Consider the following 16,451-nt stretch of genomic DNA (forward strand, 5'->3'; position numbering starts at 1 on the left):
ATTGTAAGTATTACTGCGTTCCGGTTTCGTGAAACTACAGGCGATTTAACTTGTCATCCTCGTCTCAAGATGGTGCCATGTTATTGGCAGATTTAAAGTTTTGAGTGGCACTGCAACCTGTTTATGGGCAGTCACATCGCTTACTACTACTACAGTCACTTGGTTTTAGCAAAAAAAGTTAAATTTACATCATAATTGTTAAACTTTGCGTGCTTTTGACACTGTTTGCAAAGGTGTGCGTGTGGTTGTAAGTGTCATGGCTATCAATCACAGTTGCAGTGCCATTCAGAGCTTTAAATAGCGAAGATCTGAGGGGCACTGCCACTGCTCTGCTCTTTGAGACAAAGTTGACAAGTGCCATATTGTAGTTTACCAGCATCCTTATTCTTCAAAACTGGAACTAAAAAACTGCTTGGAGGCAGAAATAGAATGATAAGCACAGCTTCCTTAAGATCCTGGGTTATTGTCCATTTTGTCCAACAACCACGTCACAGTGCAAAATTAAATGTTCATAAAGTACCTATTGTAAACATTTACTGTTCTAAAAGTTATGAATATAAGTTCGTTGACCTAAATCTTAACAAGACAGTGGGGTGATGTCATATTATAATGCATTGTTTATATTATAATTAGTAATACGCAATGACAATGGATATCTGCCATTCTACGTATAATTGTAGTACAAATATGAACTCTGAAATGTAGTAAATAAATCTTCGGGTGATTTCATGCTAGGGACTTGACGCGTCACCACGTTTAGGATGGAGTGGTACTAAAAGAACAGCGGCCGGAGGAGCATTTTTGGTGCAAATTATAACTTAGCATTTTGAATCTTAGGGTCGTATTTTAGAACTCTACTCAATGCTCAATTCATGATTTGAGTATGGTTTAAAGCACTCGAAATCATACTCAAGTCCCTGCCATTAGGGTCGTATTTCCAGTGCTTGTGTTGCCAGTGCAATCTTGACTTGAGCATTGAATAGAGTTCTAGAATACGACTCTTAGTTTCAAATAAATAGCGCGGCACCGAGAGCGGCCGCGAGACTTGTATCGACTAGTTCAAAGAGGCATCGTGTCAACCCTCCGGCCGCTGCGGTGACGGAACGAACAAGTCGTGTGTCTGGTGGTAAGCGACACGCCTGTCCCTAACAGTTGCAGTGCCACTTAGAGCTTTAAATCACAAAGATCTGAGGGGCACTGTGATATAAGTTGACAGTTCCCATGTGCCTGTAATTTCACCTAACCTAACTCTTCGAAACCGGAACGCAGTAAGAACAGTACTGCTTGGCGGCAGAAATAGGTAAGGTGGCAGTACTTCTCTGGACGAACTCTTTCACAAGGAGCTCTCCTGCTACTACTCTTCAGTGTGCTCTTAAGGGTTCTATTTGCGTGTTATCGTGTTTTTGCAGCACATGGAACTTGTCGACTTATTGTATCGTATCGTATCGTATCGTATGTTATGGATAGGCGTGATGCTTACCAATAGGCGCACGGTTTAATCGCTCCACAAAATGCAACAGCGGTCAGTAGCGGTCACCGGAAGCTTGATTATTCTTGTCAACCAATGGCATTTAAGCGTTAAGTAATGTTTATCTAAAGAAAAGGTTTTTGTAAAAAAAGGGTTAACAAACAAAGGAACGGGGGCTAACCATAGTCTTCGTTTGCAAATATAATTATTTTGGAAATTTGAAGGCTTCAACTCTGCTGATAGCATTGCTTTAAATAGTAATTTCGTGACCTGGCTTTTTACAAACAGTAATTACAAGGATAGTTACCACTCTTTATGCCATGTTAAAAAATAATTGGTTTTGGTTAAGAATCTTATTTTATTTATTTCCCTTTTGTTCGATCGAAGTCTGGACTTTATTATCAAAGCTTGTTTGTTTGTTCCCTTTATTTGCGCATGCTTTCCCTGTTCACTAAATGTTTACCGTGTCAGTAGTCATTAACTTTAAGAAGCGAAATGCCAAATCTTTTAACAACTATAGTATAGTTAATAACAATATTTTGGGTGTCATTTGGGTTCTCACAAAATGCTTCACAATCATTAGTTATACTATTAACTTCATTAGAAATGATAATCAACTCTAAATTACAAATAAAAAAACACTAAATGGTTTCTCTTTAAAGGCGTCCAGAGTCCCTAGCAATGTTAGAATTTATCTAGTCCCGTGGTGGGCGCCAGAAATCTGTTAATAAACAAATGAGGTCTAATTCGTGTGGAAATGTTTGAATGTTCACAGGACGAGTTCCATCCGTTCATAGAGGCTCTAATGCCCTTTGTAAAGTCCTTTTCGTACACGTGGTTCAACCTACAGGCAGCAAAACGGAAATATTATAAGAAACACGAAAAACGGATGAGTCTCGAGGAGGAGCGGCATACTAAATATGAATTACAGGTATGTTTCATATTTATTTAGTTGCGTTTTATTGTTCTCTTTCCTGGTAACATTACAGAGTTTGACAACATGGAAATTTTGTTCCTGTGGCAAGGTATACAAAATTCTACCCTCAGTGAGTATAGCTACTATCTATTTTTGAAAGTGACTAGCAACTTATGATTCCAGAACGAAAAAGCAGAAGTAAAACAAAAATGGGCGTCAAGACTGTTGGGCAAGCTGCGGAAGGACATCACCCAGGATTGCAGAGAGGATTTCGTTCTCAGCATCACGGGAAAGAGGCCTGCCGTGTGTGTGCTCTCAAATCCCGATCAAAAGGGCAAGATGAGGAGGATAGATTGTTTAAGACAGGCCGATAAGGTGAGAATATATTAAATAAAAATATATAAATTCTCACGTTCGTGTCAAAGGATCATCAGAAGGATCTTCTGCTGTGATCGAGGAAAGCAGAAGTCAAATTTAATAGAATGTTTTTTCATACAGCTTGTTACCTTGATAGAACTACTTAATGCTCCTATAAACGTTCAATATGATCTCCTTCTTGCAGGCGATTTTATAAAATTTTACCAACTTCTGCTTTCCCGATTTTTTCTTCTGATACAATGAAATTATCTTTACAAGAAACTGAGTCGATTAGCATTAAATAGTTTTTTGTCAACATTATTGATTTTTATGGCCAACTCATGATTTGCCAAAAAATTGACTATGTCAAATTTGTTTTCACAAAAAAAAGAAACCTAATGGTTCCTAAGGCAGCTTCCTTGTATCTCCTATGGTTTCGAATTTCCCCATATTGTCATAGTTAAAAAAATCAGACTGTATATGTAGCCACAAATTTTATTTATAACCAACAAATAATTAGCCAATGTCAGTTATAAGTTTGGTAATTGGATGCCTTTGTACGATTTTCGCGTGACTAATACTGGTATAAATAGTTCAAGACAAACTATTTGATAATGTTTTTTATGTCAAGGTTTGTGAACTATCCAATTAGATTTAAATTCACAATTCTCATGCTCGGATTGTCGCACCCTATTGTGTAATAGGGCCACATCTGCAAACTGACAAATTTTAAATATTCTACTAATGAAATTAGTCGATGACATTTCATATAGTTCGTATTATTTTTATATTTTTTCATGTGATAAAAGCACTTTGGACGTATGAACGCATGTGAATTTATTATACCAAAATTGATATAGTGTTTACACTAAAGAAAAGATATTAGTTACTTTTCAATTTCACAATTTGTGAATTTTTTTTAAGCCACACCAATTGTCTGGTCTCAAAACTAGGGCACTTCCCAAAACACCAAAACCATAACCAATTCAGAAAATTTCATCAAAAGTCTACCGAGATTCGTATAATCGAACATGGGACCTTCTCGTTCAAGTAACATTAACCGTTGGGCCGGCGAGGTCGTCTAAAGGTCGAATGTGTTCTATGTTTAGAAACCTAAACTTTAAAAAAAATACAGTTAATTGCAGCCGGTTATTGATTGTTTTTAGGGTTATATCATTTCTATATGGAGTCAATTCACACACGTTGATCGACCATTGTTCCAAAATTCCAGGTATGGCGTTTAGACCTCGTAATGGTGATCCTGTTCAAAGCAATCCCCCTTGAAAGCACCGACGGGGAGCGCCTGGAGAAGCATCCAGAATGCACGCAGCCCGGACTTTGCGTCAATCCATACCACATCAATGTTTCTGTACGAGAGCTAGACTTGTATCTAGCAAATTTCATCAACAGCTATGGTAATGGGAGCGACGGTCTGCCAGGTCTCTCGCTCTGTATTTTATGTGCTTCTTATTTTCTTGTGTTTAGCTACATTGACGTCTACTAAGGTAGTTTGAAAATTGACAACAATTTGCACAACTTTGAAATACATATAAAGTCATTCTTTTAAAGGAGTAGTCAATTTTAAAATTGTTTTGTTTCATGTCTTCAGAAATCATTTCAGGTTTTTAAATCGTTACCTTTGTTGACGTCTGTAGAATTTGGATTGTGCGTTGATGAGTGGTTGAACAATAAAAATAATACTACAGTCATATTTGCAATCATTAAAATGTTGATTGATATCAAAAAGTTTATCAACGCTTCTTTATATTCTTTCCTTTAGTTGCGTATGTAGTTTAGTGTAGAACGTGGTTTAGATTTTGCAATTGTTTAAAATAGTCTTTTGTTTTTTAATTTTTAAGACTTTTTTGTACACTTGTCTAAAGGGCACATGAAATAATGCTACTAATTTTAGAATTGAATCTCAAGTAAGTGATCAAATTGACCACACAAAGCAATAGTATAGCTTCAGAGCCTGAATTTTGATTTATAAGCTTTGCCGCTTGATAAAACCTAAATCCAGAGTAGACTCTGATTAAATCAGATAGCGTCTTACTATATGAGTTTTGATTGACTGGACATCGAACCTAAATCGAATCGACAAGGATGCTACTTATTGCTACAAATTACCACTACACGCAGTTATCATCTGTTTCTATATTTAGCCTCGCTGTGAAGACTGAGACAGTTTCTGAACCACGACAAATAAAAGGACATTTAGTTTTTGTAATTTTTCCCAGGGTTTTAAATTTTTAGGTAAACTTCAGAAAAACTACCTGAAAACTTTTCCACAGGTTTCGTCAGCTTTTAAATCCAAATCTTTCCTTTCCCACTCCAAATTCCAGTGGACCTCTGTAACAACGTGGTGTGTTTCAGATATCTTATCGGGCTCGCTCTCGCCGCACACGCCTAGGGACAAAGAGAACGAACACGAGGCTAAAAACAAAGGTAACCGCGGCCGTCTTTCTTTAGTGTACAGTGTCGTGGAAAGCACAATCTTTCAAACCGTCTTTTAGAGCTTTAATATCACTTAAGTTGGTATAATAAACACATGGATTATTTTAAATTGAAAATTGGCTAGAGGATCTGAAACCATGACACTTGACCGGCGACTTCTGATCAAACAGAAATGTTTATGCCCCAAAAGTAGTTTATTAAGCGTTTGTAAAGCTATAAATGTCATTTTGAGTGTTCAATATTTGTGATAAAAGAAAACTGCATTATCTTTTATCTTTTGTCTTCAACTTTGAACCAATTCAAACCTGGATGCACATAACTTTTATCTCTGTCAATAGTTTTTAAAATCTATTTAAGGGAACCGTAAAATCAGAACTAAATTAGCGAATTGATCTAATTTCACTGCTTCCACAACACTGTTTATCTGCAAAAACTAAAGAAAGAACATTTCCTAAATTGGTGTTGCACAAAAACGTGTTTTTGAGATCTATATTTTTGTTATTTTTTTCCGCAAAATACCAGCATTGGCTTGCACTCACTCATGCTTTGAAAATCCAATTTCTGGAATTGTATGTTTGATCGTTTCTTTTGTTGTATGTAGTCGGTGTTCCTTCTCTTTTACTCTTTTTGTCTTTTGTGTATGTTGATGCTTTTCTAACATTAAAATTTAACACGAGAAAAGATAGAAGTTCAGAATCAAGAGATTTATTGCAAAATCTGAAATGATCATTGTTTAATATAACTGAACGTACACTTTTATTTGCAAGCTCCTGTTTGGAAAATGGTCTTAGCCGTGTTCATTGTAAAATAGGTATACCTATATTTAGAATCATCTTCACAATTTCTGAAGGTATTTTGTCTTATCGAGTTATCGGGTTTTCGCGATTGTTATATATAGGAAATAAAACTGTTTTTTTTTTGCGTATCACTTCTCTTTTTATTGAAATCAATGTCTTTGGCTTATATTATTACTATATGATTCTGAACTTTCTCCTCCTCTATAATAGTTAGAAAAGCATTAGCTTTCTATTTGTTGATATTGATGTTGTGATCCTGTAGGTATTTGTGTTTGTACATACGTCCTTGTTACACGGGTTATTGTTTAGCTAACTTTGTAACACATTAGTTTGAATTAGAATAATGTTCCTTTTGATTGTACTTCTTTCCACGAAATAGGAAGATGTTGTATTTATATATTTTAAGAACTCTCCAACATTCTGGGCAATTCATATCTCCCGACTTTGAGTCACCGTTTGGAACCTGTTTGGAAAACCAAATTTTATCGATTCGTGTTTCGATGTGCTGGAAGATTAAAGATGTTTGTTACTAGGTACTCGTATATACAGGAAATTTCCTGGTTCGAGATATGGTAATCACTGTAACTGGCTCTAAAAGGAACTAGGTAAACACTTAAGATTTTCTGCCAAAACGTTTTATTTCTAAATATGGTAAACATTTTGACGATTTTGAAAGTGATTTCATCTATGCACTATTAGAGTGATTTAATATTGGAGATATGACGTCTTCCTACATACCGTTTAAGTGGCTGCCACTTTCCTGCTAGAATAACTAAAACTACGTCCATAGTTTGTTGACAGAGACGACCGAAAGCATAATTAACCTTTTCGGCCCTGTCGGTTGCAGGCTACAGCCACAATCCGTACAATGGGGTGATATGCAACGATATCATACTCGCCACGGGTGTCTTCTCTTCTAAGGAACTATGGAAGTTGTCTAAAGGTATGTTTTGCCTTGTAGATAGTTTTGTAACCATATGTTTAGGCTTAACGCAGAAGACATAATTTTTGTCCGTGGAAGTGTCATATCTAGCACTGACTAAAGTGATTCCATGATGATGATGGATGGAAATCTTTTACATAGTATTTTATTTTAAGTACAGATGAATGATGAACGTAAATGATATTGCGAATGTAATAACAGATGTAAGGAATGACTAGAATGTGTAATGGAAATATGGAATGAATAGAGATAGATATGTGGAAGGCACATTGGGATTGGTAGAACAAGGAAAAAATATTGTTTATGATGCAAATAATCTAGTCTTGCAAGGTTGTTAAATTTTAAAAAAGTAACCCTGTATGCATGGAGGACAACGATTCTTTCGCGGATAAAAAGTCTGTCCTCTGTTTGCGACTATAATGCTGAAACTTTATATCAGCGGCGATAGTGACAACGGTGCTGGTCAAATTGATATTGGAGTAACAGGACTTGCTGAAGGCAGAAATAATGTAAGAAAATACACAATTGACATTTCAAGACGGGAATAAACAATTTAGTAGGTATTTGCACACTTACTTACTATCCCGTCCACGGACAGTGCAACCTGGGACAATAGGTAGGTTAGTGGAGGCGGAGCTGCAAAGCCTTGAATACCGCCGTAAAGTTGCCTGCGTATCGGTATTTTGCACGGAAAGTGTGCGATGGAATCACACGATTTAGTTCCACCTTCCACTTTTCATCACCGGGGGACTAGGCGTAGGCTTGAGTTCCACCCTTATGTTGTGGATATTCCTAAAATTGGCACGAAACGTTACGCTGCCACATTTATATGGCGAACGGCTATGCAGTGGAATTCCCTGCCTGCAGATTCGTTCCTTGAACCTCGCTCCATCGTCGATTTCATCGTCATTTTCCATCAGGTGAGATGGAGGTCAAATGTGTACTTATATCTAATAAAAAAAAGATTGGTGCACAAATACCTATTAATTCGTTTAATCGCGTTTATTCCCGTTATTTTAATCCAATATGAAAGTTTAAAAGTTTACTGTTTGTTTCCAATGTATAATAATCGATAAAACCTAAGAACTCGATATCAAATATTTTGACTGTCATCGCCACCGCTTTTGCAGTTAATTGGGCTTGTTTTAAATTGTTTATTTTTGACAGGGGCGGAAAAAGAAAGGTTATAGACGTTTCAGCATGTGCAAAAACAAATAAGATGTAATTCACAATGAATGCTTTTTCGGTTGCTGATATTTACATTTTAGCGATGTCGTTAGTTGTAATTTTGGACTGCGCAAAAACGTCTGTTTCGATTTTCTGTTACTCTCCCTAGTTAAGGTTCTCGTGCCAATAACCGCGACACTGCAAAACTGCTGCAGTCACATTGTCACGTTCGTTTAACCCGATTTAATCTTGAATCTAGAACTCTATTAACTAACCGTCTGCGTGGGCCACACAAAAGCAAACTGAAATACAATGTGTGGTAGCATTAATAATCAATTGCCAGCTATCTTTAGATTAAACCTATTTATGTGTGGTTTGATTTAGACTTTACTATCTATTAATAGAATTACAAATTGTATGACTAATGGATTATTAACTTTTTAATTTCAGCCTCAATTCTCCAAGAGACGGGTTCCGAGTCCCCTGGTGGCTCCGGCGGTGGCATAAAGCTGGAGTCGGGTTATTATTGTGGGTATAACAGTCCAGCGCCCCCCGCCTTCGAGCCCCCCGCAGAGCGAGCTACTCCGTCCGCAATGCTCGTGGGGCAGTGCTTCAGTGAGTTTTATTTTTAGCTTCATGACCTATTATTCCTCTTCGGTTATTAGATACGACTTGCATTTGTTGCAATAAAAGTAAATTACAATTATAATTGATTCGTTAATTTATTATGTTTAAATAAGTATCCTTGCGTATGATGTTTTGTGATACCTTTATGGTCCTAATTGTAAATTAGAACTGGGAACCTTTTTGTTGCCGCAGTTGGCACTATACGTCGTTGTTTTTGCAAATGTTTTATTTTAATTTTATTTTTGTTGCTTTGTGATTTTGTTTTTCCATAATTGTGTTTTATACCACCATTGCATGATCAGGGTTCTTAAAGTCGAGTGTTTAGATCACAAGGATTTGCTAAGTAATAGGTAATAGATTTTAAAATCTAATTACGTGGTGATAGCACACGATCCTTCTTTTTACTAGAATTAAAATAATGAAACACAATCAATATTTAAAGATTATTTGTTAACAGTCCAAGATATCAAACCCCAACTAAACCCACTCAAATGTTACAAAATAAAAAATCTAAACGATAGAAGTGTCCGTGATTGGCCAAGAACCGCTTATATTTTAACCAATCAGGAGGCAGTAGATTGTTTAAGTAGCATCATATTTATCAAATGGTTACACTTTTGTACCAGTTATGTAACATTTTAAGATATTGTGTAATAAAATAATTTGAATTTTAACAGTTTCAAAAGTACAGTGACGTTATTCTATTTATGAACACAGTGACGCGTTTAAGGAGACTCTGGATTAGCAAAAATAATACGTTCTTTTTTTGAAATTTTTCATTTCAGTACTGATTACCATAGACAATAGAATTTTGACATTAAAATTCGTACTATGAGCTCACAAAAACAATTCACTGTCCATGCAGCTTACGGTCCCCATTCGAAATCCGTTCACCTTTTCTTTCATAGCAAAATCTTATCATGACGTGCCATTTGCCATGCAAATCTGTAAAAATAAGCAATTCAAAAAAAGTTACTCCGTGACTAACTTTTTTTAGATTTTGTTACATTTTTAAGGAATTTCGTTGATCTTTTTATGATATACCTATAGCCAATTGTCAATAAATAAATACAATTAACTGTTGAGCGTTTTTTGAAAATTTTAGTTTGAGTTTCCAATCTTTAAAGTGTTGTTGATAAATTATTGGCATGAATGTTATTGCAATTTTTAAATGGAATTTTAATTATTTTAATAATTTCATTGACCGAAAATCGTAAAATAACTTAAATAGTGCCAAATTTGACTATTAACGCAATCAATGAAAATGTACGAATACAAGATACGTTCCAATAATGTTATCAAATTACAATCTCACCTTATTAATTTCAATGATAATGACTAAACATGACATGTAATTTCGTCGTACGACAAATTGTAACGTATAATTGAAAAGTTGCCGATATTACAAAACAACGTAATAAGTATAATTAATAATAAAATTAATAAAAAAAATTAATTATTCTCATTTTCAACACAATCGGTTAGCTACTGCTTGAACGCTCCCGTGATAGTACATCTGTCTATTTCTTTCATATGATTTAGTATGTACTTCCATCTCGCTCTTGTTAGATGTCAGCCAGCCATTTAAAAAGTAAAATTCATCATCCTGCCATGCCATTCCCGTTCAACTTTGTGTAGGTCATGATACGAATTTAAGCAATTCACGTTTACCACGTCAAGTGAATTGCAAGGAACTTGGCTGGCTTATAAGCTCATAGTAGGCCCCTAGGAGTAGAAAAAGGTTTTTTTTATGGAACCAAGCGACAGGACTAACAAGTTGCGCGCTTGGTTGTAAACGACTGTCTACAACAGTTGCAGTGCCACTCAGATCTTTAAATTACAAATACCTGAAGGGCACTGCCACAGGCTCGTCACTGCGAGACATGAAATCCTATGTGTCTCTAGTTTCACCAGCACCCTTATGCATAGTAAATATGTATATTTATGGGGTCGGTATCTTAATGACCATATCATCATAATGACCTGATCAGCATAAGGACTAGACAGCAAAACGACCACCTTTGCAGAAGGGCTAACTTACAATGACTTGGTAGCAAAACGACTAGATATCGAAATTACCGTATCGTTAAATGGACCACATGGTAAAACGACAAGGTAGCAAAATAACTAGATTTATGTACCTAACTTTCAAGGAAATAGTACATAATGTTGATTTTATGGAAATACCTCCTTCTGAAGTCCCAGAATTATTGTACTGCATTTGTTCTATATTTTTGATGTGTAATTAGCCAATAGCTACTGTAGTGTACGAGTGTTTACAAAGTTTTACATTATAATTCGTAAGTTGAAATATAACCACTCCTGAGTGATACTTTAGATCAAAAGTAAGCGACAAATTTACCTATATCAGGGCTTTAATTAGCAAAGCCCTGATAGGCACTACCATTGGACCCATCACGCGGAGATTTAACTTGACAAGTCCCAGGTACCTTTAGTTTCATATTCGAAACCCGAACACTGTGATGGTCACTTGCAGTGCAGATGCAGTACTTCCCAGGACGAACTCTTTCACAAGCCTCAGGCGCTATATTATTATTATAAGATGTCATCGGCCTAACTCCATAAAGAAAAACAATGGTCCGTGACCAAATTAGAGCCGTGCAAGTCTGGGCACACGCACGTGTTGATCGCTAAATATAGACAATGAATATAATTAGTATTTATGTATTACTATTCATGAATCACGCCGGTTTGTAGCAGTTGAGCTCTTTGTGAACGAGTTGGTTCAGGGAAGAACTGCCACCTTACCTATTTCTGCCGCCAAGCAGTAATGTGAACATAGCTTGTCAACTTATGTCTCAGGGTGGTGGGCGTAGTGGAGGCGCCCCATAGATTTTTGCGGTTTAAAGCCCTGTGTGGCACTATAACTGTTATGGACAGGCGTATAGCTTTCAAAAAAGGTCATAACCGGTTAACGTACGGTTGATAAAATTCACATGCAAATAAAATCACCTCTATGTCATCATAATCTTTTATTTTCATTTTAATTACATTTAGTGACAGTTTTTTTTTTAAATTTTATTATTTATTGCACATTGAAAAGTACAGAATACATTTAATAAAAGGCAAACACAAATAAAAATACGGGACAAAATAACTATAATAACGGGCTCACGTGCACAAAAAAACAAAATTATGTAATAGGTAACTAATGTATATGTAATGTTATACAATAGATAAATAATGCTCCTTAACCATTGACTTACAATTATATGGACGTCTGGTCCGCGCTAAAAATTGTCCGAACTTATAGGGCGTTAAAGTCGTATACAGAGCGTCATTCACGCTTTAGTCTTCGTTTGTTCGACTGACAGCGAAGCAAGCAACATTAGACAGTACTGCGATGACATTACAATTTAAATTCAACGTTTTAGCTTTTTCATATTCCTTTACATGTCACTACGTTTAAATAGGTTGACTTGGGACATTTTTTTCGTGGTTTTTGTATTAGACCCGTCGTCCATTTATTTGTAAGTCAATGTCCTTGTAGCTAATGATGTTCTTTCGTGAACATAGGAAGTGCGTTCCAAAGTCTGACCGCATGAACAGTGAACGAGTGAGAATAAAAACCAGAATTGAAGGAAGGAAAAGATAACTGGGAGCTAACAAGAGAGCGACAGGGTTTGTCCTGAGACCTGACACTCGGGAGACTAAGGGTTATGAAGAATATTGTAGAGAACAGAGACAAAAACTCAACAACAACAATTTTTATTGAAATCGGTTAACAGAAAGCGAATGAAATTCATTAAACCGGATTCATCATTTCATTTGCCACTCTTAGAACGTCTACGCACTGCATGCGATACCTACGTATTCGTTCCGAATTTGAGACTATACAAATGTAGAAAACTTCGACCCACTTCGGATGTCACTGGAGCACTAAGTCCGTTTCGAACCCGAGAAATAACAAATATCGCTTGTACACCTAGAGATAAAATAATCCCTGTGACATTTCGGACTGAATCGGACGTAGTACGGTACGATGTACTACGTAAACGCTCTTAGAGGTGGGACATTTTCTTTAAATTTGAAAAGACTACTCACTGAGGTACCTCCTTTTTTAACATAAATAATCTCAGTACAGAGTACTAAAAAAACCGACCTCAAAAGTACGTGGAGTTACGTCTATTTGCTAAGTTTCATTGAAATATCCCCTAGTTCGCCACTATACAGGACTTGACGCTGGAGATAATAAAAAATAGGTTCTCACTACGACACTACTCAAAGTATATTGAGAGAAAAACGCCTTGAATGGAAGAAATAGCAAAATCAACCATTAAAGTAATTGCTCCTAAATTAAAGTTAGGCGCTATTTATAAAAATGAATCTTCATGCGTGAACAGCCACCGTTAGAGGTGGATGATTTTCTTCAAAATGAAATGGGACCACTGTGGAAGTGCCCCTTTTCAAAAAAAAAAGAATCATGAAAATCGGTTCACAAATACCGGAGTTATCGCGTAACATACATACAAAAAAAAAGAAAAAAAAAGAACATACAGTCGAATTGAAAACCTCCTCCTTTTTTGAAGTCGGTTAAAAAAGGTTTTGATTTTTAGTCTGCCAGTGAAAGCAACCATTCGGTCGGTGAATGACGTTAGATGATGGCAGTCAATTCAAACAAATGAACGAGATCGAATTCTATTCTTAAATGTAACACGTGTACTGCACATTGAGTATATAACCAGAAATAGAGACGAAATAAGGGCTTTATATTCCTGGTAACTCATCAGTGATACATCACTTATAAATATCAATTCTAGTTTGCACTGAAATATAGACAGCCGCCAACAATTGACCTGTGTGTACGTCTCCGTATATTCCAAAAATATTCTGTATTTATTGTAATAAAGATAATATCTCTAACAATACCGTGCTGTTCTGTTCGGTGGTGTGGCAAAAACAGCAAAACATCTAATTACAAAACAAACGGAATCAAATTTCATTAGTAATTAAATATGAAGTATGTTGTTTTGTCATTTTCGTCCATAATAGCTCAAGTTAATTGGTCGATTTGAAGTGAAACAGTTGACGACACCCGTCAATTGTTTCGAACTCGGGCTAGCCAAGCGGAGCGCAGTTGTCACAGTAATGATATGGCAGAATAATTTTCAAACAAATTAAATGACATTTCGTCTCTATTTCTAGTTATATACTCGATGGTACTGCACGTAGAATCAGCTCGATACTCTCTGTTTTATTGAAATACAAAATTGTTATGTCCCCATTGAAAAACCCACATATTATTTTAATTTTGTTATCCGTTCCAGGCATCCCGCACAGTTCTGCGGGTCTCACTGCGCAGTCGCCGCTGGTTCCATCAAACACCATTTTTTACCAACACCCACCTCCCACCGATACGCATCCCACTGGTAAGTTAATTTATCTGCATATATTTTTGTTATCGCAATATGTATATTATATCGGGTACTTACCAACGCTAAACTAGCTACTGGGTAGCCGCCGTGATAGCTGTGGGACATGGTTGCCATCGTGGTAACAATATTAGTTTAATAACAATGTGATAGAGTTACAAACAGGCGATGTTTTCAAAATATAGTCAATATTCTTATAATAATAATAATAAAAACAAAACCAACATAAGTGTACCACATGGTACAAAAAAAAATTGTCAGATTGACTCGACCCCTAGAAACAAATCTATAGTACCGATTTTTGTCTCACATAATTAAAATTAGAATTTAGATAAAACGGGTCAATGCCATCTAGCGGATTTATAGGTACTATAAAATGAGCAAAGTTGCTTAAAGATATCTACTGTATATTACAACTTTTTTTGTAAAAAAAAACCGACCTGAAAAGGTCGTGAAATTACATATTCTATTTGCTAAGTTTTATTGAAATCGGTTATCGGAAAGTGCGCGAAACCTATTTCATCCCCTAGTTTGACAACCTTACAGGTATATACATGTATATACTTACAGGAATATTTTCTTCAAATTTAAATTGTGCCAATACTGCGGTACCCTCTTTCCAAAAAAAAAGAATCTTCAAAATAGGTTTATAAATGCCGGGGTAATCGCGTAATATATATGTTACCGGAAATGTATGTAATCCGTCATTGTATACAATACCTAGGAAATGTATGTAATTCCTAAAATCGCAAGGAAATGTGTAAAATAAATTATATTAGACACATTTCCTAGGAAATCTATACATTTCCTAAATAGCAATCGGAAATGTGAAACATTTGAGATTTCAATGGGTACGCGGGGATAGCGGGGCGAGGGGAGGGTATTGCTTCGTCTGATCAGGCGATCGCGCTAGTGCCGCGTAAACTGTCAGTGCGTACGCGCGTCGCAGTCCCTCTGGGCAGAAACGAATTGGACTATTTAGGTTAAGTTAGGTTTTTTTTATACAAACGCGGAAGTCCCTCTGGGCAGAAACGAATCGGATTATTTAGGTTAAGTTAGGTTTTTTTATACAAACGCGGAAGTCCCTCTGGGCAATGAGTGGTTTAATAAAAAATATTATTCTCATTTTAACAACGTGTTTTATTACAGAAAGCATTATTTTTACACATTTCCTAATACGATATTGGAATTATATACAATTCCTAGGAATTGTACACATTTTCTAGGACATTTATGTAACAAATAGTTTTTGAAACAATATTTTATACATTTCCTAGATAGCTTCGGAATTGTATACATTTCCTAGGATTTGTATACAATTCCTAGATTTCATATATTTCCGGTAACATATATACACACAAACATACAATCGAATTGTGAACGCTTTTTTTAAGTCGGTTAAAAATAGGTTTGATACATTTGGTATTTTTCAAGATTCTGGTATAACTGATACAACACATTCACATCTAATTGGCTATAATCTTATACAGTTGTTACCTTATTAAATTGTTGTTATTGATATAAAGAAAAATTATATTTGTTTGGATTACAATTAGTGTCTGTTGCCATGCTGAGTTGCATGTTCGATCTTCGTTCTCCAGAAATTTCTGTGTCTAGGATGTTACACGTCAGTTCTATTCGTCTTCTTCCAGCATCAGACGGCATTTCGCAACACTCGAGTGGCAAGTACGACAACGCGCCACAGGACTCCCTCGGAGATTTTGTGACCTTTGTTTGTCAGGAGCCTTCAGATGTTCAGCAATTACAGGTACGGTGCTCCGCTTTGTTTCTCAGTTCCACTAAATACATTAGCTTCGTGGATAACGACTAAACGACTCTTTTATGGGGAACTGTATACATTTTTACAATAAGATTCCGGGGCATATATTAAGTTTATCATTTCCTAAGTTTAAAAATTACATTATATTTTGATTGAAAAGTCATATTACAAAATTGAAGACTACGTGTTAGATAAAGATGTATGGAAAGACGACACGGCTCCAGAATCCACACAAATTTGATTCAAAGTGTATTCCATAGCATTTAAGTTTATTTGAAAAGAGCAATCCCTAGAGTTTCTTGCTCGTTCTTCTCAGGGAGGTCAGCGTAGTGAACGAGCAGTAGCTTAAATGTGACGTTTTCAAGTGTAAATTTATTTTACCTATGGAATAAATGATTTTTTGACTTTGGCCTTGGCCACGGAGGCCACTGGTTAGTCTCATCAACTGATATTACAAAAAATATATATTATCAACTGAGTAACGTTATTTGCGTTTGTTGTTCAACAAAAATAATACGTCTGAACCAATATATTAACCAATGATTTGAA

General features: G+C 35.9%; 1 protein-coding gene across 7 annotated transcripts in view; it reads left to right on the forward strand.

Moving 5' to 3' along the window:
- Positions 1-16,451, forward strand: part of LOC113228966 (nuclear factor 1 B-type) — an 87,488-nt gene that overhangs the window by 66,985 nt on the left and 4,052 nt on the right. For 2 of the 7 annotated variants that reach the window (XM_026462416.1, XM_026462421.1), the window contains exons 2-9: positions 2,244-2,399; positions 2,568-2,759; positions 3,973-4,180; positions 5,115-5,186; positions 6,840-6,935; positions 8,553-8,717; positions 14,018-14,119; positions 15,775-15,890. In XM_026462416.1, the coding sequence (XP_026318201.1) occupies positions 2,244-2,399; positions 2,568-2,759; positions 3,973-4,180; positions 5,115-5,186; positions 6,840-6,935; positions 8,553-8,717; positions 14,018-14,119; positions 15,775-15,890 (1,107 nt within the window). The remainder of the gene's footprint in view (positions 1-2,243; positions 2,400-2,567; positions 2,760-3,972; positions 4,181-5,114; positions 5,187-6,839; positions 6,936-8,552; positions 8,718-14,017; positions 14,120-15,774; positions 15,891-16,451) is intronic. The other 5 variants (XM_026462417.1, XM_026462419.1, XM_026462418.1 and 2 more) reach the window with 5 other exon arrangements.

The sequence above is a fragment of the Hyposmocoma kahamanoa genome, unplaced genomic scaffold (genome assembly GCF_003589595.1).
Source record: "Hyposmocoma kahamanoa isolate Upper Pololo Valley unplaced genomic scaffold, ASM358959v1 263, whole genome shotgun sequence".
Lineage (NCBI taxonomy): Eukaryota > Metazoa > Arthropoda > Insecta > Lepidoptera > Cosmopterigidae > Hyposmocoma > Hyposmocoma kahamanoa.